This window comes from Leptonotus elevatus, chromosome 1 (genome assembly GCF_054856555.1).
Source record: "Leptonotus elevatus isolate MCC_2025b chromosome 1, RoL_Lele_1.0, whole genome shotgun sequence".
Classification (NCBI taxonomy): Eukaryota; Metazoa; Chordata; class Actinopteri; order Syngnathiformes; family Syngnathidae; genus Leptonotus; species Leptonotus elevatus.
The window spans coordinates 8,172,900-8,196,526 of NC_141239.1; the positions used below are offsets into that span (position 1 = coordinate 8,172,900).

Consider the following 23,627-nt stretch of genomic DNA (forward strand, 5'->3'; position numbering starts at 1 on the left):
AAAAATGTTGGCCAAAGTTCTTTACCAAGCCTCACTTTATTGAAAACATCCTGGAATGTGCATAATTGCATATGTGGCTGACGCGCTAGCACAACCGCGTCAGGTTACGGAGATTGATAAGATTTTCCCTTTTAGTTTAAAATAACCTACTTTAACGTCTAAAATCTCTCGCCATATAAAAGCAACAGCAGAACTCAGAGTTGTTGTTTTTTTTTTTGTTTTTTGCTTTTGGTAAAGCTTTAAATCCATTCGTGTTGTGTCCATCGTAGCAGCTAGCTAGCACTTAGCTAACCACCGCATGGGTTCACCTCTCCGGTCCAGTGTCCAGTTTCGGTATCAGGGGCCAACAACGAGATAATGACAAATTGTTGAACAATTTAATTTAATGCGCATTAGCCGGCTAATTATTTCCCATACATACACACTTCCGCGTATCGGCCGCGAAAAACGGGATAACAAGCAATGACAGTGTTGACCTCTGGGTGGCAGACATCAACTAAAAGAGCGCCTCCAAACTCAAGATTGTACTCCCGCGTCAAAAAAAAATGCGAGTGTGGTTTAAATGATTTATTTTTAGTCTTTATGTACTGCTTTACAGCTGCGTTTTTGAAAGTGCTGTATAAAACAGCGGAATTGATAGTGATAGTGACAGATTTTTGAGTGTCAAAAAAAGCTCTCTACCTGCACTTTCTTTCATTTTTGTCCTTGTGTCATCTATGGCAACAGTAAATAAAAGTACCACTTGACTTTGCTGGGTGCTTTGCCAAGATGTATGCTTACCTTGATAACAGGAAAAAAAACAAAAAAACCACAGATTTAATTGCAGTTTGATTAGCTCTAAATAGAAGGTTAGCGTCGGTCGCTAAATGTAATGTGTGGCGCCCTCTTTAGGAGCTTTGATGATATTTGCATCATGCTGTTATTGCCAACTAGAAAAATGAAACAGTTTGCATTCCTCTTGCTTAAGCTTCCTCTAAAACTACAAGTTACGGGACGACGTAAGCTGTACTTTCTGTTAGCTTCCACGTGTGGGAGACAGAGCGAGGAAATGAGTGACTTAATGGCATAATTAACGTCCTCTTAAGTGAACTCTGTAAAAGATTCCTGACAGTCTTGGCAATCATCAAGAAGTGGCTGATGGGGGAGCATAATAACCGAAGCAGACTGGGAGTATCATTCATTTAAAGCACTCCAGTTCACTGTCAGATGTGGAGGCGTCAAGCAGAATAGGAAATGACAGTGGACCGCCATTATTTGGTTATTCTTCATGGCGGCTGTTGCGCTTGTAGGTGTGATTTCCCACGGGAGGTGAAACTAAACGAGTAGGACGATTGAAGTCAAGGAGACATTAAATCATTTCCCCAATGACAAATCGGCCCAGAAAGACAACAGGGGACTTTAACTAAAGACACCTCAAGTAAGAAACTTCCTATTATGTTGCTACTCAAATTGACTGAAATAGCCTGATATTTTTTTTTACGTTATTGTTATTACAAAAAATATATATATTTTAATAGTATTAACCTTTTTCACTTCTGCAATTTAAAAATTACTAGCAGGTAAAATATATATATTTTTTTTTAATTGTAAATATATTTTACAATATCAAATAACATGCTTTCTCACAAGGCTATAGCGCCCTCTACCCCTATAGCGCCATCCCTGAAAAAAATCTTGAAATATATTTTTGTAATTGTCTGTATGAGTTTTATATCATTATAATGTATGCCTTATTGATTTTAAACAAAATAATTGTTTTCATTTGATTAAACTTAATCATATTTTGTTTTGCTATTAATAAAAGATTCATGCAAAACTATATAAAAAAAACTTACCATACATGAATAACATATTAATACCAATTTTTTTTTTGTATTGTAAACATTCTTTATTTTGAGAAAAAAAATTACAAGCTATAGATTTTATAAATTGTTTAAAATTTATTTTTCAACATTCTTTTACTTTGAATATCACTGTTTAAAGAAAATCTAGAAAAAAAATCTCAGTATTTTTTAAATAAAATATGCATTCAATTTATTTTTGAGTTTTATTTGTCTTTTTCTAGTTGAAGAAAATACAAATTTGAACCTGTTTTCTGAATTTGGTCACGTGACGTTCGCAAGCTGAGTCGTGATTGGTCGTTACCTGAGCCCTGAGCAACCGTAATGTCAATTTCAATCAACAGCAAGTGGCAAAATGGCCGCCCCATGACATTGATAAAAACGGGTAGATTTTGCTGCTTAATTCATATTCCACAAACACAATATTAATCAGAATGCCGTGCTTAGACTTGTGGGGCTGCATAGAACATACTTTGTATTATTATAAAAACTATTTGACTTCACCTCAATTTTAAGATGAAAACAATTCTGCTGAACTCATTTGACCCTTTTACTTTTCTTCTACTTTTGGATATATTTTAATCCAGCGGGTTACATTGACGTGTACACTGTCGGCGTAGAAAAGAAAGGAGTATAAAAGATGAGTCATTTATCACATAATGGGAAACCCTCTGGCTTTTGTCTCGACGGCTTTGCAGTGAATCCGACCTCCTACATGATGAATCCGTGCTGTTTGTTCATTTATTTATTTATTTGTTTGTGTCCTTCCTCGCCCTCAGCTTTTTATCAAGCACAACCTTGAAACCAGGATGGCACGCACAGGCGGTTAATTGTTGTCAGAGCTTGTTTTTTTGTCCGTTCACGCCGCGAGATCGATTGACTTTTGTTTGTTTTCTTATGGTGACTCGATAAACGCAAATGAGAAACCTGTAGTTGTGTGGCTTTTTTTGTTGTAACCGACATCATGGTGGACGGAGACAAAAAAAAACAAAAAAAATTGGTGTACTTAAAACAAAATGTAATGTCTGTTCTGTTCCAGACAGACATCTATGAAAAGTGTACTTAAGCACTTAAGCACTTAAGCACACTTGCGATTCCATGTCAATCTTAGCTTATCCTAGCGATTAGCATGCAGCTTCTCTGCCTTGTTTACTTTAGGTATCCCTTAGTGAGAATGATTCGTCAGAAATGTACCTTATTCGCCGCCACGGAGGCGATGATTAGTGACTGCGGAGCGACTCCGCAACGTTTTTAGTTGACTACTAGCCAGCCGAAGCTCGTTGCTAACTAGCTGCTACAGCATGGTTAACGCACAAATTAGCTTCGACCTCTGATTGTCTGTGGTAGGTTGCATGAGCGATTTTTTTGGGAGCGTCTCAGCATTTGATTCTCATCATTGCTATTCAATAGGGACAACTGTTATGACTCCAAAAACATTTAGCTTACAAATGCTAAAAATCAAATGCTAATAGTTACATTGTAAAATTCTAGAAATATAGTGTTTTCCAAGAGGACTTGGTAAAAACTGAAATTGTCCCTGATAGGTAAAAGGTATAAAATAAATATCACATAAAACACACTTAGAACACACGTGTGTCTTTATTGTACAAATGTGAATATATTTGAACCACTGGACATGTGACAGTAACTCATCATACTCTTAGTGTGGACATTATTGAGTGTAACTAGACAACCACAGTAAACAAAAACACACTGTTCAATAATAACTCTCAAAACTAAGAATTGTTATTATTGTAAAGGCAGGATTGTATAAAGCTAATGTACTTAGTGATGCGGCTGCTGTATGTACATACTGTATAGGTAGTCACCTTGAATGGTTGATTCATGGCGCGACTCTTTGAATGGCTTTTGAATGCTCAGAGCACTTTCTCATCTTTCTTTGCAATTTTCCCCATTGTGAGACTAACAAAGGTTATCTTATCGTCCATCATATCATCTATTTCACACATGTGCCACGGGTAAGTTCGGTTGGAAAAACGCTGCCTTAAACGGTAACTGCAGCTGATTTTGGATGGCTGTCCTGTCTCATGCAAATAAGCCAGCACTCACCCCGCCCCCTCTAATGTGGGGTGTTGCAAATGGATACAACAGGATGGTACGGAATTATACATTTATGTCACAGTTTTTTTTTTTTTTTAACTGGTCGTGGTTGCTACTGTGAGCTCGTGTGCTACGTGTAAAGTTATCAAGTTATACAACACTGGAGCTCTGCCTAGCATTTACCTTTCACATTAACTCATTCACTGCCATAAATTCATAACAAAAAAAAAGATTATTAAAAATTTGGGGTTTCAGGCGGTTAAAATTTTTAATCGTAATTAATTGTATGACTTCCCTAATTAACTCATGATTAATCACAAATTTTGTATCTGTTCTAAATGTACAATAAAAAAATCTAGGTTTTCATACTCTTGTTAACAAAAGTGAAAAAAAAATGGTAAACTAATAGAAATAGTTCAAATACATTTTTGACTTTTATAACCATCAATGGCAATGAATTAATAAAAAAAAAAGAAGAAAAGATTTTAAAAAATTCGGGGCTTCAGGTTATTAAAATTTTTTATTTAAAATAATCGCATGACTTCACTTGTTAACTCACGATTAATCACAAATTTTGTATCTGTTCTTAATGTACAATAAAAGTTTTTTTTATAGTTTTTTTTTTACTCTTGTTAACAAAAGTGGGACAAAAATGTCAAACTAATAGAAATAGTTACAATGAATTTTGGACGGTTATAGCCGTCAATGGCAGTGAATGAGTTAAAAGTAGCTCCGTGCAGCTCACCAGTCACTTGTGAGAAAATGGCAGCTCTTCGCCCAGGTAGCTTCCAAGGCGTGGTTGGAGAAAACTCAGTGCTAATTAAAATTTACCCTACTGTGACATCACAGTAGAACAACTCGCTTAAAAAGACATTTTCAGTCTTAGACCCCTCACATAAAAATGTACTTGTTGTGTAATTTCACACTGGAGTCCAAAATGTTTGTCCCCTTTTAAGGACACTGCCAAAACGTACAGTAGCTATTGGCTGGCCTCCATGTTGACCACACATTAAGTATAACGATTTACAAGCTTAAACATTTAACAAATGAAACATTTACAATTGTGGTTTATTACTCAACACACCCCACAACACAAGATAATCTTTTATAAACGCTTGATAATCAAGCATACACCAACCTTGATCGGAAACGAGGAAAATGCTTAAATTTGGTCCGATTATCCAAATAGCGAGCTGTCTTTCTTTCAAAATCTCCTTAATGTAAAAAAAAAAAAAAGTCAACCATGAACCGCTGTTAAGTTCTTAACTGGAGTTCCAGATGTGCCAACACTACCTAATTTGGCAGGGAAACAAATGATTCCAGTGCCCTTTGCATGAATAACATTGTTTCATTTGTCTTTCAGAGCGATTATCTCTCATCTGGAAAGAAGCCAGATGTTCCATTAACTCTTCTGGCATTTGCTCAATTTGCCTCGTTGTTGTTGTTGCCTCCCTCCGCCGCGACAAACTTGATCTCTGCGTTGGCCGTCCTCGAGGCCATGCTGCTGTCCCTGACCTTGTGCCGGTACAGGAAGGGAAAGGTCTTCCGGAAGGACTTCTGGAAGCTGGCGCCCATGAAGCCGTAAACGATGGGATTGACCGAGGAGTTGGCGTAAGACATACAGTTGGCCCACGTCTTGATCTTGTACGTGGCATATGTAGCGCGGAAGTTGGGGTAGAAGGATTGGAAGAGGACAAAGATCTGGATGGGACCCCAGCACAGGGCAAAGAGCAGGACGATCACCACCACCATCTTGGAGACCTTGCTTCTGATGCTGATGGTTCTCTCGGAAAGGAGGTTGACCTGTGGAGGACAAGGCATCAGATTTTTTGGGAAAACCTGTAGTCAAGGTAACCCTCTTATACAGAAGGTCCTCAGTTTATTAAGACTGTCTCAACTCGTGCCGTTTTGAGATTACAAACGGTGCACAATAAACTTTGGTCTTGTCCCGTTACGGTTCCCGGAGTACCTTATAATTTTCCATCTACGCCTATCTTCTGCAGTCTCCTCTCTCACACCAAATGTCCTCATGTCTTTTATTAAACCTCCTCTTACGTCAGGGCTAGGGAACTCAAAAGGTTTCAGTTCAGTTCCCGAGCCCTGTCTTGGGTTTTCCTCTAGATTCCTTGCCTGGCAGTGCCATCCTCATCATCTCAACATGTCCAAACCATCGTAGTCTGCTCTTTCTAATTTTGTCCCCAAAAACGTCTACCCTTGGCAGTCCCTCTGATGAGATCCATTGAGATATGGCAAAGCTTTAAGATGGATGCCCTTCCTGATGCAACCCTCTGCATTTTCCCGGGCTTGGGACCGGCCTACAGTTCGCACCGGCTTGTGCTCCCCCCGGTAGGGCTGCATCCTTCTGCCTGCTTCTGGTATTACAGTTCTCCTTCGCGAGCAGACAGAAAGCTTGTCTTTGGACCTGACATCAAAACCCATGCAAAATGTTGGAACCTCAATCTGTTGTCACGTGAGGAGATGAAAGAAGAGAAGAAGAAAAGCAACTACACACTACTGCATTATCAAGAGTTAAGTGACAGACGGTTTACGTCGCCACCGTAGGAACAGAACTCCGTCATGACCCAAAAGTCCTGTGCTGCATTCTGGAAGATTTAAAACATGACCATGGCGATACATATCCAATAAGGATCCAATTGCCTTGGGATCAAACGTTTGCAGATTAGAAAAACAAAAACACCTCAAAGACCACGTCCATACCTGGTAGTTGTTGTCTCCCGGCTCCACAGTCGGTTGGCCGACCCGCTTCACCATCATACTATAGCAGAAGGAAATGGTGAGGACGGGCAGCAGGTAGGCGGCGATAAACTGGTAGAGGATAAACGCCCTCTCGTGAGTCTTGGAGGGGAACCTCTCCATGCAGTACTGCCTCGGACCATACCAGTACCCCTCCTCAATGCGCTGGTACATGAGGATTGGCGTGGACAGGATGAGAGAGCCTGAGCAGCCCAAAGACAACACAATGGTTTTTGAGTTTTCAACATGATACGCAGAGTATAATGCAGTGGGGGTGTTACGCCAACGCGGACCGATCCAAATGCAGATGCTGACAATCATGGCCACCCTGGGCGTGCGGTGGCGGAGGGATTTCAGGGGGTAGACCGTGATGTAGCAGCGGTCGCCGCTCATTGCAGTCAGAGTGATGCAGGTGGCTTGGACGGTCACCTAAAACACAAAAGGAGAAAACTTGCTTAGTACTCGAAAAGTGCCTGATGTAACACCCTTGATTTGACTTTTACAACTAGAACTGGTCCGCAGTCCAATAGTTAGTGGGACACGTGAGGGTACACCTATAGTATAGTTGGCTTTCGCTGGTCTGAATCAGTTGAGGAAGTTGATGAACTTCAGAGGTGGGCGCGTCAATGAATTTTGAACGTCCGTCGTCCGGCAATCGTCAAAAGTCGGGACGCCCTTCCGTCATCGTCAATCTGTCAGTACTTCAAGACGAACCGCATTGTCATTTGTCATTGCTCAGCAAAATGAGCGCCCGTCGATGTTTCCGTCATTCAAAGTGGGCATCCGTCAATGTTCGTCAATCAGCAAAATGGGACGTCTGTCTTTGACGGATTGGCGAATTCATTGACAGCTTGTCGATTACATTGACGGACGAAATCACCCTTCCGGCAATACTCAATTTTTTTGTGAATCTAGCAATCGTCCACAGAATGGCCGTCCGTCATTGACGGATTGACGGACCTTCCCTCAATATTGACGGAATGCCCACCTCTGGTAAACTTTTCCCGCCTGGTTCTTACGTACCTCGGTTTGAACGTGCTGGTCCATGTGTCCATGTTCATTGTATAAAATTCAGTCAAACTGACCAAATGGTGCTAGCGTGAAAGCACCTTCAGTTCTCTTGGAGCTTGAGGAATAAAAATAAACCTACCCTTCATGAGCCTGACAGGCCGTTTATTTTCCACGTTTCTTTGAAAAGTGCCAATGCAATTATCCCTCAAGTTTCTACACCTGCGTGCTCATTCCCAAGGCTGCCATGAAACGAACTGCGGCTGATAATCTTCTCCCCTCTGACTGCTGCCAGACAACCTACGATTGTAGCTTTTCTCTCAGAGACAAATAACAGACATTTGAGTCACGTTGTTGGGCTGCCGAGCGTTTGAATGTCACGCTTCATCATCACAGTTCTCTTGAAAAGTTCAGGTGGAGAATTCAGTTGGAGTTTATCCGAGACCGCAACACCCCCCACCCCCCTCACCATCACCCACCCCTTATTACTCCTGCCTTGAAAATTCTCAAACAAAGAAAGTTCCCAAAAAGTTGGAGTTCAAACGATCATCATGCAAGATGTTGTCACGTGACATCAGCAAGTATCCATATCGACATACGGACTCTGAACGTTGCTTGAAAGTAGAAATAATGGAAATAATGTTGTTCTCCTTTATAGAAAACTACGTTGATGCCTTGCTCTGAAAAACACGACTGTGCGTCAGACGTAGAGAATCCAAAGTTAACCCTCCTTTGCTCATAAGATCTAATGTCATCCATGTAATGTCCCACGCCTCCTCTCATCTGAAACCACCGAACCAGCCGCCATTACCCTCTGAGAGGCGCATTCAAAAAAAAAAATGAGAGCGGCAGAAAGGGGTCATAAAGAGTTCCCCGAACCTTGTTATTGCCAGTCTTGTAATGTAACTGAGTAAAAATACTCAAGTACCGTACTGAAGTAGAATTTTCATGTAGACATACTTTTTTTTGTTATTTATTTATTTATTGAATATATACAGTATGTATTTGACTTGTTTTAGGTCTCGTGCTTATTTACCAGATAGGTCTCGTGCCCTTTTGTTGTATCATCATTGTCCGTCATGTTATCATGAGCTTGTGTGTGACATATGGCTAGCACCAGGCTAACATGAGCTCGCTAACTTACATTACTTAATGCGCAGATCTTTATCTACACCACTGAAGTAACTTAAATGACTAAAAGCATCGATAAAACTCGAACCAGTCATTTATTAAAAAAATTAAAAAAAATTACTTCCAATGCGTACGTACATTTAAAGGATCTTTGTGCAGTTTGTCACTTTTTTTACTCGTAACTGCCACCTCTGGCCCAAAGCATAACTGCAACATCTGTTTCAGGCTCATTCATGGTGCGAGTGCAAGTACCTGCATGATCTTAAAGCGACACCCACAATTGACCAACGAACCCGTGACTTCAAATGAGGTAAGAAAAACTCCGCCCCTCCCCAAAGAAACTGTGGAGTGTAATATAAAGGGAAGATAAAAGCTGATAGGTGCAGTGAGAGTAAAACAGTCAGGGCTCTTCGTACTCATCTGGGCACTGGTGGAGCATGCAAAAAACTAAACTAAACAAAACTAGTAGGCTACATTTAATGTCCGATATTTGAAGACTTTTACTCAGTATTCACCAAGGTGGCTTTAACTTTAATTTAATTACAATTAAGTAATTAATTAAAAATGAAATAAATAAATACATTATTTAACTCATTCAATGCCATAAATTCATTGAAAAAAAAATTATTATTAAAAATTTGCAGTGTCAGGCGATTACATTTTTTAATTTTAATTAATCGCTTAACTAACTCGCGATTAATCACAAATGTTATATCTGTTCTAAATGTACAATATAAAAAAATTCTAGGTTTTCATACTCTTAACAAAAGTGGAAAAAAAAATGTTAAACTATTAAAAATACTTCAAATGAATTTTGGACGTTTAAAGCCGTCAGTGGTAATGAATGAGTTAATTAAATTAAATTTCATTTCTTTTTTAATTATTTTCCATTAAGCTACATGTACTTTTACTCAAGTATTGCTTTCAGTGATACTTTGTATAAAATAGTTATTTCACCCCACAGAGGAATTGTTTTGAAAGAGAATACATATGTTTTGATCAACTGCATTGACAGTCTGCGGCATCAGTGGATAGAAAAAACAACAACCCTGTAAGGCTTCATCATTAATACCACTGGAATAAGTTAAAAAGGTTTTAATGATTTATTGGCACGATCATAAGACTTTTGAAGTCTTTCCACATTTGGCTGGTCGTACATTCTCGTCTGTATAGTATAGTTGATGGCGAGGAGCCACCAACCCCATGTGCAGGTCTTGGCACGGACTTCTGAAATAACAAATTTGGCCAAATTAGCTTTGAATATATGTTAATATTAATATTCATCCGTAAAGACGCTGATAATGTCAATGATTTATAAATCATTTCACAAGGTAGTAAATATGCAATACATTATTTATACGAGTATCTACAAGTGTTTACATTTCAAATGATCACTTGTAAAAAAAAAAATATTCCTAGGAAATCACAATGTCCCGCCACTATTTTTAGATCAGGAAAGTGGGCTACTCATTTATTCCATGTAGCTTAAAACCGGACATGCAGTAAGTCCTCCTCATCAGTAGCTGGCGCTATACTGCAACAGTTTGACACGAATCATCATCTGCGTCATAAAGATTTTTATTTTTATTTTTATTTTATTTTTTTATTAAATATAGAGTGTGTCACATTGACCTATTGAATATTGTTGCTAAGAACAAACACAGGAGGGTAAGCAAACAATTTTTCTTTTTTTTGTCAAATCAATCCCCTCAGAAAATTTGTCAGAATTTCTAAGAGGATAATGCATCTCCCAGCACACCCCCCCCCCCACCCACAGCCACCCACCCACCCTCCCCTCAATCAACCCACGCAGTCGAATTGAATGCAATTCATTTTTTGAATGATAAGCTTTTTTAATGCTTAGAAGGAGAGAACAGCACATTTAGAAAGTGCCACGTCAGACCCAGATAAGGTGGCCAGCGCCTTCTGCAAAACAATAAAAAATTAATATGAAGAATGCATAAATTAGCGTGCTGGCAACTTGCGCTCAAATTTCCCCAAAAGCTCATCTGTTCTTTTGGGACATTACGAAACACACAAAGGCTTAAAACTCTAAATTGATTTTTAAAGCCAGAAGCCGCTTGAGGTCGGAACATGAAAAATGTTACCGTCTCCTGATGCTTTTTGTAGATAATTATCCATTCCGACCACTTAACTGTCTGGATGAGCCTGCCTGGTGACTGGCTGGCAAAGGGGCTGGTAACTGGTTGCAAATGAAGCATGTTGTTATGGAAGTATGAAAGGGGCGGGGCCAGGGGGTTTATAGAAATAATTCATAATTACCATTGAGATCTTTGTTTAAATTCATTTATGTCGTTTTCCACTTTTTATGACATGACTTACTGTATTATTATAACACAACCAACACCCCCCCCCCCTCCATTTCTACCTTATATTTTTATGTCTTCTTCCAATTTTGGTAGTAAACCAAAAGGAAAGGTCAAAACCTGCTATAACTCGTCACACTGTTCTCATTTAAAAAGTCTTTTAATTGTGTGTCCATTTGAGGAAAAGTTGACCCGGAAGGAGGCAGGTCAAGACCTACGCCACATGGCCTCTCGCTAATGGTGCGTTTTCTCGAGGAAATTGTTGGTTGGTGGGGCTACAGTGGGCCCTTGGAATTGTATCAATGCCATCCTGGAGGCTGGAACACTTTGGAATTAACGAGACAAAGTGCAATTTCTGTAGAAGGCTGAATGCTAATAGCTGATCGCTAAGATTTGAATGCTTATGAAGTCAATTGAAAGATAAATGATGTGAAAAATACAAATTATTAATTGTAGAAAACTGTAATCTGTCTAAAGTGGGATTCGAACCATCGTCTCCTGTTTACCGGTCAAAAAAATGCCAAAGTCTGAAAAGTTTATATTTAACAGCTACTCAGCCCTCCATTAAAAGAGTACTGAAAATCAGTGTCGTTTTTTTGCGCTAATGCTTTCAACAGAACATTGACTCACTCAATGATGGATTCCAAGAAGGCGAAGTGCTCACTACCTGACTATGTTCCGTGTGCACAATGTTAAAAAGAGGCTTTTAGTCTTTCCTGGACAAGCTCTGATAAAGCTTTGAGCGTCCACATAAAAGGTAAAGAGACACATTCATTATGTTTGACCAGAACGGCAAGTCTTTGTTGCGTTTGTAGTCATTAGTGTCGGAAAAATATTTTACCTGCTGCAGGAAGGCCACAAATTTGCACATGAAGTTGCCAAAAATCCAACCGGGTAGAGGGTAGAGGGTGGCCGTGAAGGGAACGCAACACACCAGGAAGATGATGTCGGTGGCGGCCAGGTTTGCTGCATGGGGGAGCGAGATGACACAAAGCAGCAACTGTGTTACTGGAGGGATTTCGGAGGAATTTGGATGAATGGGACCTCAATGACAAAAAATAGGACAAAAAATAGGACAAAAAACATGACAAAAAATATGACAAAAAATTACACTTTTTTCAGATTTTTTTAATTTTTATTTTTACAAACCCCTAAATTCTCCAGAAAACGCAAAAAAAAAAATATTTGAGTTATTAATGGGGGTAAATGTGTAAATAAATCCCAGACAAAAAAAATGTAAAACTAAATATAAAAAAAAATAATCACAATTTGAATCCATAAATATGTGAATTGTAGTTTTTCATTTGTAATGCCGCCACTCACCACTAGATGGCAGACATGGCTTCATTGCACTTGTATGAGGTGTTATACTGCCCTTTAGTACAACATGAGTAGGCGTAATTATTTAATTTTTTTGCGGATTTGGAGTGCTACGTAGGTCAAACATCTCAATTATAAAATTTTGAGTGAGGGTTTTTATTTGTGAGGGGAAAAAATGCACAAAATGAATTCTTGCATTTAATGTTGGTTTGCTGTTCAGCAGTTTTGTGCCGTCCTTCAATTGTAAATTTTATGCAAGAGAGCACTGGAAACTAGGGGTGGGAATCTTTGAATGTCCGATTTTTAGGTCTGCGATTTGATTCAGAATCAATTTTCGATTAGAACGATTTTTTATTCCAAATGATTTGATTGACAATGACTTTTGCTTCAATTTATAGATGTGCAAGGAATTGTAAAGATCTACTCCAGTCTGACTCGCTAATGCTAATTAGCGCGCTACTCGCGGCACTTTGATCACGCAAAACAACTGCTCCACACTGAAAAAAACAACTTTTATTGGAATAACTTGATTGTGACTTTTTCCTTCTACTCTCTAATGTGGCTACAACTTAACAGTGTATTAGACCGCGTGGAACCACACTGCCACTCAGTGGCCAAACCGGGTACAACATGAACAGCGCTCCAAATAAAGGCACACACAGACAAAGGCAAAGACAGTATAATATAATTTAAATAAAATCGATTTTGGGACATTTAAAATTGATTCTGAATTGTATTAAATGAGAATAGCGATTCTTAAGAGAATCAATTTTTTTGGGCACACCCCTACTGGAATATACGGGTTTATGGTGACATAAATTTTGCATACTAATAGGAATTAATTTAAAATCTCTTTTTTTTTCTTTTTTCTTTGGCATGAGAGATAAAAAATATATATTTATAACATATTTTAATCATGCTAATAAATTAAATAATACAAATCTAGTGATTAATTTCCTTTTTAACATATGATTGTGGCTGTCAGTATGATGGTCATATCGGGAATAGAAGTGCCAAGCGCTATTTTTCCGACCTTCCGACGACCACAGATGGTGCGCTCCCCACTAATCTAATATTTGTGGAATACTAAAGTGTTTCTACGGGGTAATGTTATTCCCACATCAAATTCATGTCACATGCACACCCAGCTGGAGGAGGAATGCATTGGGGTGGGGGTTGGGTTGGGGTTGGTTCTTATTAACACCTGAGACGTGTACTGGCAACAGTTTCTTGCAGTGCCAGTGAGATCGTGGAGAGAAGTGATTGTGATTTAATACTGAGTAGTGATTGCAAGTGTTTAAACTTGTGTCGGAAAATGAGACCCATGAGATCGGATATGATGTCTTAACCATCAGCAATAAGTGTTTTTTTCTGTCTCGATTTTATTTATTTATTTATTTTTTTGTGTAAGAAAAACGGTAAGGAAATAAGGGATGTAAATGTTGCTTTCGACCAGTGGTCCTCGAGTATCCCGATCCAGCCTGTTTTCCATGTCTCCCTCAGCCAACACAGCTGAGGATCATTATCAGGCTTCATGCAGAGCTTGCTGATTAGCTGATCAGCTGATCACCTGTGCTCGTTTAGACATCTTCAATGCAACACATTTGGTGGCATCTGTAAAACTGATGTTTATGGTCATAAACATGTTAGAGTGTTTATTAGTGTGTGTTTTTTTTTTTTTGCACAAATAGATAATGACACTTTATTGGAATATTATAATATAATCTCAACTTGGATTATTGTGGAGGGAGGGGGTGGGTGATCTATTCAAAAAGGGAAACTTATACTGTGTATTATATTACAATACCGTGTATTGTTAAATTATTAAATTTATATATACATAGAATTGTATTTAATAATAATTTCACTCTGTATGAATGTTTTTTTAATCATATATTTGTATTTTTTACAGCTAACAAACCATCGTCACATCGGATATTATGTGATAAACTATCAAAAGAGATTTTTAATATGAGCATTAGAATTGGCCCTCAGAAATATGTAAATTATATTAATTAGCTAAATATATGCTGTACATACAATACAGTAATTGTGTATCCTTAACAATTAGTATTCTTTAGGTTAAAAAATATGTTTTTTTCCAGTTAAAAAAAAAATCACAGGAGGATTTTTTCGATATTTTGTTTATAGGCATAGTATATATTTTTTTGTTACATTTTACCATACATATGATGTTGTACTTTGTTTAGTTTTATTTTAAGAAAACACATTTCTAAACACCTTACCCTTATGAAACTGCTGGTGTTCTCTGCTGCTAAGTAATTAATTGTCCTGGTCATTATTTGGGCAAATAGTTCTTCATCATGTCATCTCGAGTGCATTGGTATGCAGCAAGCATCAACATTAGTTTTTATTTTATTTTATTTTGTTTAATGTACAATATTTGCTTAACTCATTCACTGCCATTGACGGCTATAGACGTCAAAAATTCATTTGAACTATTTTAATTAGTTTAAAAAAAAATCCACTTTTGGTAACAAATTTGTGATTAATCGTGAGTTAACTAGTGAAGTCATTCGATTAACTAAGATAAAAAATTGTAATCACCTGACGATCGAGATTAATCGCAAATTTTATATCTTTTCTAAATGTACACAAAAAAAATCTAGGTTTTCATACTCTTAACCAAAGTGGAAAAAATGTTTAACTAATAGAAATAGTTCAAATGATTTTTTGACGTCAATGGCAGTGAATGAGTTAATAAGCCGTTTTGTGTTCTGCCCATAGATTTATTGTATTAATTATAAGTTACAAAAACTGTTTTGTGTTCAGTAAACATATTGCTTTGCTGCCATCTTGTGGCATCTTGGTACCAAAAAAACATGTTGAAGTGAACTGAGGAGCTTGGTTTAGACAAGAGTAGTGCTTTGCCGCCACCTTGTGGCCTCTTGGTGCCAAGGTATGTTGAAGTTATTTGAGGCACTTCATTTAGACAAAAGTAGTGCTTTGCCATCATTTTTGTGGCATCTTGGTGCCAAGAAAGTATGTTGGAATTAGCTGAGGCACTTCATTTGGTCAAAAGTAGTGCTTTGCCACCATCACCAGCGTGACCAAGGAACGATGTTGAAGCGAGCTAAGGAGTTTCATTTAGACAAAAATAGTGCTTTTGGAGCTATAATGAAATTAGTTAGGAGCTTTATTTTGACAAAAGTAGTGCTTTCGCACCATCTTATGGCATTACAAACACTTTATTTTAAATCGAGTATCATATATTTAGTTAGAGGGGAGAGAGAAAAAAAATTAAACACCTTACTCCTAATAAATGTCTGATTGCTCTGCATTCCAACAATTAAACCTAGACACAATTGTATCTGAGAAAATCGTGCTTGACGCTGAGTGTTATTGTGTTTTATTTTATTTTTTTATCCAGCATTACCGAGCAGTGGACAATCATCAGAACCCCCGACTCAAATAATTACGCCTCGCACCCACCGAGAGTGTTTGTGTTTTGGGCTCACCTATGTAAAAGTTCGTGGCCGTCCTCATCTGCCTGTGCTTCGAGATGACGTATATAACCAGAGAGTTGCCCACCAAGCCCACCAGCATGATGAGGGAGAAGAAGAGGGGCACCAGCCAGGCGTCGGTAAGAAAGGGGTGCTGCTCCGCCTCCTCCTCCCCGGCCGCCGTCCACCGCTGCCGCCGCTCCCCCCCGTCGCGGTCGCGTCCCCACCGCGAGAAGTTCGCCTCGGAGCTGTTCATCCACAAGCTCGGCTCCGTGGAGTTCATCTCGGAGGAAGAGGACGAGTGCATTGTTGGGATTAAGAAGATGGTGACGATCAGAAATGTGCCGAACGGGGGACGGGACGGAAATCCCATTTAAGTTGGGGGGGGATCATTTTCATTTGGAAGTCATTCCATTGGAAAATCGCGGCTTCTTCGGTCATCTCCTCTTGCTTGGTCTATTTGTGTAACTCCCCCCCTTCTTAAAAGTTGATCGGAATGTGGGAGGATGGGGGGGGGGGGGGACGAATCAGACGTCATCCGTTGGACATGTGGTGCGCATCCTCAGCTGTACTGGGGCGAAGGCGACCCCGCTGCGGGCTTTATAGTAGGACACACACGCGCGCGCGCGCGCACACACACATTGCGATTGAACGCACGTGCTGCAAGGATTGCGGGGCAAAAAAGTCGATGGCGGGGGTCTCCATAGCAACCGTAGCCCTCCATCCGTGTGCTGCAATTCATACATAAGATCCCATTTTGTTTCAAGTGGGTGAAAATCATTATGACTCCGCTGCATGATTACGATTTTAAGATTCTAATACTGGTCTATAAATCACTGGATGGTTTGAGTTCTGGATACATTAAGGAAATGTTAATTGAATATAAACCCGCAGTAGGGCTCTGAGGTCTGCAAAGTCGGCTCAAATAAGGGAGTCCAGATTTCAAAGCAAACACGGTGAAGCGGCATTTAGCTGTTAATGCTGCACACAATGTAGGAAATGTATTATATAAATACATTTGCCTTATCGTTCTTTTTGTTATTGGTGTTACCGTTGTCATTTTTGTTGTTGTTTTTATTGCTATCATTATTATTATTATCGTCATTGTTGTTATCGCTCTTATTACTGTTGATATCGTTCGTTCTTATTGTTACCGTTGCTGTTGTCATTTTTGTTGTCTTCTTTATGTCATCGCCGTCGTCATATTGCCAAATGAACAAACAAGCATTTTTTCTATTTTGAAGCCCAAAAATGACAATCAGGGACTCTAAAATATTGCAAACGCATTTGTTAGCAATGGAAATCATTATTTATAAACAACGCAACTCAATGTGCTTCGCATGGCCAAAAAAAAACACATCTAAAATCATTTTTCAGAAAAACAAAACATTTGCAAAGAAAAAAAAGAACAAAAGTACATTATTAAAATTACAAAAAGAAAAACATAAAACAAAACAAAAACATTTATACACCTTATCAAACAACATATTTACAGACCTTTAAAAGCAAAGGAAAGAAATAAACTAAAATAGCGTTTTTCAACCACTAGTGTGCCGCGAGATACTGTTTGGTCTGCCATGGGAAATTGTCTAATTCCACCAAATTGGCAACAACCAGTGTTAGGAATAACGGTAGGTAAACTAACTCCGTTCTTTTTTCATAAACTGATTCATCTAAGATAGACCCCAAGATACTTGAAAGTTCTCAGGTTGTCAGGCGTTTAATTTTTTTTTATATTAATTAATCGCATGACTTCACTAGTTAACTCACAATTAATAACAAATGTTATATCTGTTCTAAATGTACAATAACAAAATATAGGTTTTCATACTCTTGTTAACAGAAGTAGAAAAAAATGTTAAAGTAATAGAAATAGTTCAAATGAATTTTTGACGTCTATAGCCGTCAATGGCTATATGCTAATGAGTTTGTGTGTAGAATTGTAAACTGAAGATATGTCACCATACTCTCTTAATTGAAAGTGTACAAAAGTATGTTTTTCAGAGCGATCAAGTGGAAGCTGATGATTTTGAGGAGGAAATTAGTAGTTATAGCAATTTTGGTTATGATAGAATTAAGCACTGCATATATCTTAGCGTTGGCAATATCGTTTCTATGCTTTGATTATAATGTGCATAACGAAAAAATATTTTTTGATTTTAAGACAGTATTTGCGCTTTTCCAAGTGATGTGAACTTGTTGCTCAATGATATACAATAGATATAATTTAAGCATTAAAAAAATGCCATAATGAGGACGCCCATTTTGTTAACAATTGAAAATTTGAAAATTTGACGAAAATTAACGATATTTTGATGTTGATTTTTATAGACAATTCGGATTGACTGACATACATGCCTCTACCCTGGGCCTGTTTTTCCTTCTCCTCCTTTCGCCGCTTTCTTAATGCAGTACCTGAGGGCTTAGACCTTTACATTGTAAAGGCTTTTGATGCATAAACAACCAACTGATGGTTCACAACTTTTATTAAACCTTCCTTTGTGTGAACACACTGTAAGAGCTACAATACAAATAAACAAAAATTGCCATTAACTCATTTACTGCCGTAAATTCATTTTTAAAAAGATTATTAAAAATTAGGTGCAAGAGGCGATTAAAATTATTAATTGTAATTAATCGCATGACTTCACTAGTTAACTCACGATTAATCGCAAATTTTACATCTGTTCTAAATGTACAATAAAAAAAATTCTAGGTTTTCATAGTATTGTTAACAAAAGGGGAAAAAATTTAAACTAATAAAAATTGTTCAAATGAATTGTTGACGTTTATAGCCGTCAATGACAGTGAATCAATTAAAAAAGAATAGAAAAAAGATTATTAAAAAATTTGGGGCGTCAGGCGATTAAAGTTCTTAATCGTAACGTCTATAGCCGTCAATGGCAGTGAATGAGTTAATAACTCAAACGGTATGTTTTGTGTATCCCTTTACCGCATTTAAGACATAACCTAGGGTGAGCTTATTGCCATTTCCAAAAGAAGAGGACACTTGCCCCGGCCTGGAAATTGTGGTACCAGTCGCAGTTACACAGTGTACTTCACCTCATATCAGTCACACAATGCCAACCGGACATTTTCATGAATTTATAAAACCCCCGGATGCCCTAACAGGACGTAAGAAAATGGTCCGTCCTTCCAAAAGAGGACACATTTGGTCACCCTATCATATACTATAAATAAATTGTCTTAAATTGTTACCTTTATAGCCTTGATAATCTCTTGATTACAATTTTCTACTCCGCCACCTGGAGCCCAGACGGCGCTACTAAATGGCATGGCATCACGTCGGTTACTTACGTCAGTTCCTACCAGTTTATGAGACCTTTTCCTGTATCCTTCAAAATAAAAGTATCAACTGTATTATAATAGCACAATAAAACAACGCAATTCTGCAATACAAAAATGCAAAAACAAAAATAATAGCAGGGTCATTTACATTTTTTATTTTAGAAAACCTGAGTGGGAAAAATAATTTGTTTTATTTTAATTTTTTGGGGCCCTGCAATTTGGCGCCCCCTCCACTAGAAGGCGCCCTAGGCGACTGCCTAGTCTGCCTATGCCTTGGGCCGGCCCTGGGTACGAAGGTATAGCAAGGTGCTATAGTTGCAACTTAGCCACTAGCATTGCTATTCCTGCATATTTTAGACATTATTTCACTCCCCCAAAAATGATGAAGAGCTCTTAAATGGAATTTAAAATTTACATTTTATTTTCTACTAATGATGATAACTATCTGTATTACTTTATTTTTTAATGTATCATCTCCCATAACGAGACACACACTCACAAACACACAGAATAGGAGATGCAATGCTAATGGTTAGCACCTTGGCTTTAATAATCACACATACGCATGGCAAAAGCTTGATTCTCTCATTCCAATTAAAACCAAAAAACAGTGGTACTGTCTGACCTCCTAGCTAGAATTTTTTTTAGCTAACTACATACATACTTGCGGTTAAATCAGGCAGCAGCAAATAAAAAGACCTGGAAATAATAATAATGTGTTAATATTGAGTTGCAGAAGTTAAGAAATTTGCGTGTAGGCCTACTGACACTACCAGTTCATAAGAGTCAAAGGGTTAGCTCTGCGCAGATCATGCTTGCTAGTTGCTGGCTAGCTGCTCAGAACCTGAGTGGATCAAAACGTGAGTCAAAAGGGAGGTGCTACTTGTTAGAAGAATCAACTTTTTCCTCCGCGTGTTCGTTTTCTTTCGGGTAGTGAGAACGTTGGTTATCTGAATACAGGCGGGAGATCGACGAACAGTTCCTTCAAAGCTTTTATTTCTACAGAATATTCCGGGCACAAGTGAGTTACAGACAATGGCTGTAGCATCTCACAAGTGCGAAGGTTACAACATTCTTATACTATCTTGAAGGGCGATACCACACAGTTTCCAGTAAACAGTTCAACAGAGAACATGCGATAATACTCAAGGACACTATTCAGACACCGAACAAAGCCCATTTGAGGAATAGAGGAAGTTATTCAGTCATGACTACACCTGGCAGAGATAGCGATATCACTCATGGCGAGGATATATCCGCAGAACAAAACTCTACTGAGGAAATAAGGAAATTAAAACAGTTATGACTAAATCTGGGCAGAAGACACACTTCATACTGTATTTTTTGTTATGAAAATATTACATTTGAACCAAATGCTATGCGTAGTTTTAACACTTTTCTAGATTGTTAAAAAAAAAAAGGATACTAAAGAGTAGCTCTCAACTTTTTTGCTTGGCTTCACTATGAACTCTGGTCACGGCAATCCTAGGTGTAGAAAAGTGTATGTTCATCCACATGAATTATTTCAATATTTGTTACATAAGAAAGCCTTTTGTTCAATTTCATTATTTCGGTTCATGTGTGAACTGAGTGAGAAGTGGCTATGTCAAAGGTTAGCCGTTTTCCCTCATTGGATGATATAATGCTTGACTTGTAATAAAAAGGCTGTTATCAAGAGGAACGTTGAAGTGGCAACTCGCTTTTATTGTAGCATGAAGTGGAACCTCTTGTTCTATCCGGTGGGAGTTTCCGCGAGCCAATAAGCACTTGTACATTCTTTTTGACAGGTGGGAACAGAAAATACTTTGCAGGCTTTAATTATGTAGCTTTGAATTTGTATCATATAAATCAAGCACGCGTCACTTTGATTAAAAGGTTTTTTTGCGTTGCTTTGGGGTGTTTAGCGTGCACAAAATGTCACCCGATTTTGCATTTTGATAAATGTCTGAGAGTTTTTTTATGTGATAAAATAACACTGCAATACAAAATGGCCGGGAGTCTCGAGTTGTCTTTCTCGGGTTTCTTTACTAGAACTTGCACACAAAAATACAACTGCGTCATTAACGTCTTTTTTCTATTCTTCTTCGCTCTACCAGTGCACATCCATTTAACATTTAACAAGACAACGTAGAGCAGGGGTGCTCAAGTTGGGTCCTCGAGAGCCCCTATCCAGCCTGTTTTCCAAGTTTCCCTCCTGCAGCACAGCTGAATCTAATGATCAGCTCATCAGCAAGCTTTGCAGAAGCCTGATAACGATCCTGATCATGACTCAGGTGTGTTAGCGGAGAGAAACACGAACGGCCTCAACGGTAAGAAACTTGTGAGGATACATTGAAACCGGCTTTTGCGCGGACGGGGCCTAAATAATTGCTGGGCTGAGCGGGCATAACAATCAGACACCTGGGTTTGTGGGTTTGCGGCCCATGTGTGTTTCGAGCCTGGAGCACAGGACAATTTGTGACCTCTTGAACTTCAGGGTTGGAAACATTCTCATCGTAAAATACAGTGGTACCTCGGAGTTTGAACATAATTTGTTCCTGTGAAGTGTTCAAAGTCCAAATTGTTCAACCTCTGAAACATTTTTTCCCATAGGAAATAATGTAAATGCAATTAATCTGTTCCCAAGCTCCAAAACCAAAAAAAATCCCAATTTAATTTCTCTTTATGTTTTTTACATGTACACCCTGTACAGTGTTTTTTTTTTTTGTATTTAAATAATTAAAAAATCCTTACTTTTTTTGTTGTGGTGTGATGTCATCAATGGATGAAAAATGCTATGTTAATGCGTGCTTTATTTTACTACTGAGTTGGTGTTTACATTGGGCATATTGTTTGACTACTAAGGGGTCCTTGTGCACTGTTTAACATCAGGCATGTTGTTGAACAGCTAAGGGGGGTCCTCATGCTGGTAATTACGGAAATAGTAACAATAGTTACAACGGCGCAATAATCTCCTTCCGAAATCCACTATGGTTCGTAGCACTGTACGTTTTTCTTTGATGTCACTGGCACTGCTGTCTTTCTTTGGGAAGAAAATTGTGGAAAAATCCAAATGCACTAGCGGATGTACGCAGCACCTGAGAACGTGAGACATTATGAATCTTTGTTGAAAAAATATGACTTAACTCTGATTATATTCTCATATATTTTTTTTTTAATTAATAAAAAAATATTATCATAATGTTTTATTTAAATACAAATAAAATACTTTATTGTCATATGACTTCTTTTTTTAATATTACAACTGAAAATCATCTCCTTGACTGTCTCAAAAATAACGCTTTCACATCTGACATGAAGAACAGCGACACATTATAATACATAATCTAATTGAAGAGTAAATAAAAATTATCTTTCAAAACAATTTGATCTTCATTTAGATGGTTATATCGCTTTTGTTAACCCGGAAGTGCTATGAAAAGAGGGACCAGCTAGCATAGCGTAGCAGCACAGCATAGAAAATACAAAAAGCTAACTAAGTAACTAGCTAGTTAGCTAGCTAATAGCTAACTTTTAAGCGAGTGAATTTTGTTCTATTCATTCATAGACATTTGCTCATTTTAAATAGGAATATGATCGGTTTTATTACTTTTTGAATCAGTTTTTTTTTTATTAAAAAACAATTATTATCATAATGTTTTTTTCTTTTTTTTTTAATATTACAACTGCAACTATTTCTCATAACATCGAGACCTTCATGGAATACAACTTTTTTTCTCTCAAAAAATACAACTTTATTCTTATAAAATCACAATTCCTTTTCCAGACTTTATTGTCCAAATATTGTGATTTATTCTTAAGAAAAAAAAACTATTGCTTCAGACATCTTGGCTTTTTTCCTTTTCCTTCTTGTAATACTTTTTTTTTTTTTTATTCAGTGTGACACTCCTACTCTCTACCTGAGTGTACATTGAGTGCTTCATTTGTTTTGTGCCTCTCGAGAATCCATTAGCATTCAGAGGATGAGCAAGTGAATTTAGCAGTTGTGCGCATACGGGAGAGGAGATAGTTAGGACGGTTTAAAAACAAGTTAATGAGAAGGAAAAATTGCTGGCAGTGAGCACTGTCAACAGTGATGCCAGTTGCACGGCGTGAAAGTGGCTGACGTTTAAAGGTGGCCTTTACAGGCGAGGGAATGACGGCTGAATACAGACGCAAGTCAAGCTTCTGTTCAAAAGTTTGGGTTTAAAATAGTGCACCAGTTTAATGTAAATTTGTTATTAATATGGTATTCACATTATTTAAAAGTCTCATCCACACAGAGATTTCAGAAGAAACCGCTTTAGTCTACCCAGTTTTCATTTGAAGGTTGAGTGGCTGTATATATTATTTAATAAGCAGTCACACACACTCAATGGAATGATGTCGTGAGGCAAATTTTAAAATGCTTTGTATGAAGCATCGTCTCCTTG

General features: G+C 38.0%; 2 protein-coding genes across 4 annotated transcripts in view; one reads left to right on the forward strand and one right to left on the reverse strand.

Moving 5' to 3' along the window:
• Positions 1-22,667, forward strand: part of ift22 (intraflagellar transport 22 homolog (Chlamydomonas)) — an 80,517-nt gene extending 57,850 nt beyond the window's left edge. The window contains exons 8-10 of one of the 3 annotated variants that reach the window (XR_015094520.1): positions 5,266-5,752; positions 9,021-9,105; positions 15,834-22,667. The gene's annotated coding sequence lies outside the window, so the exon portion shown is untranslated. Of the gene's footprint in view, positions 1-5,265; positions 5,753-9,020; positions 10,499-11,303; positions 11,895-15,833 lie in introns of those variants that run through there. The other 2 variants (XR_015094522.1, XR_015094521.1) reach the window with 2 other exon arrangements.
• Positions 3,428-16,545, reverse strand: kiss1ra (KISS1 receptor a). The gene is made up of 5 exons (XM_086072676.1): positions 15,922-16,545; positions 11,964-12,088; positions 6,950-7,085; positions 6,621-6,859; positions 3,428-5,705 (listed from the first exon to the last, which is right to left on the reverse strand). The coding sequence occupies exons 1-5, from the start codon at positions 16,277-16,279 to the stop codon at positions 5,325-5,327; spliced, it is 1,239 nt and encodes a 412-aa protein (XP_085928802.1). The 5' UTR covers positions 16,280-16,545; the 3' UTR covers positions 3,428-5,324.
• Positions 22,668-23,627: the final 960 nt, after the last annotated feature.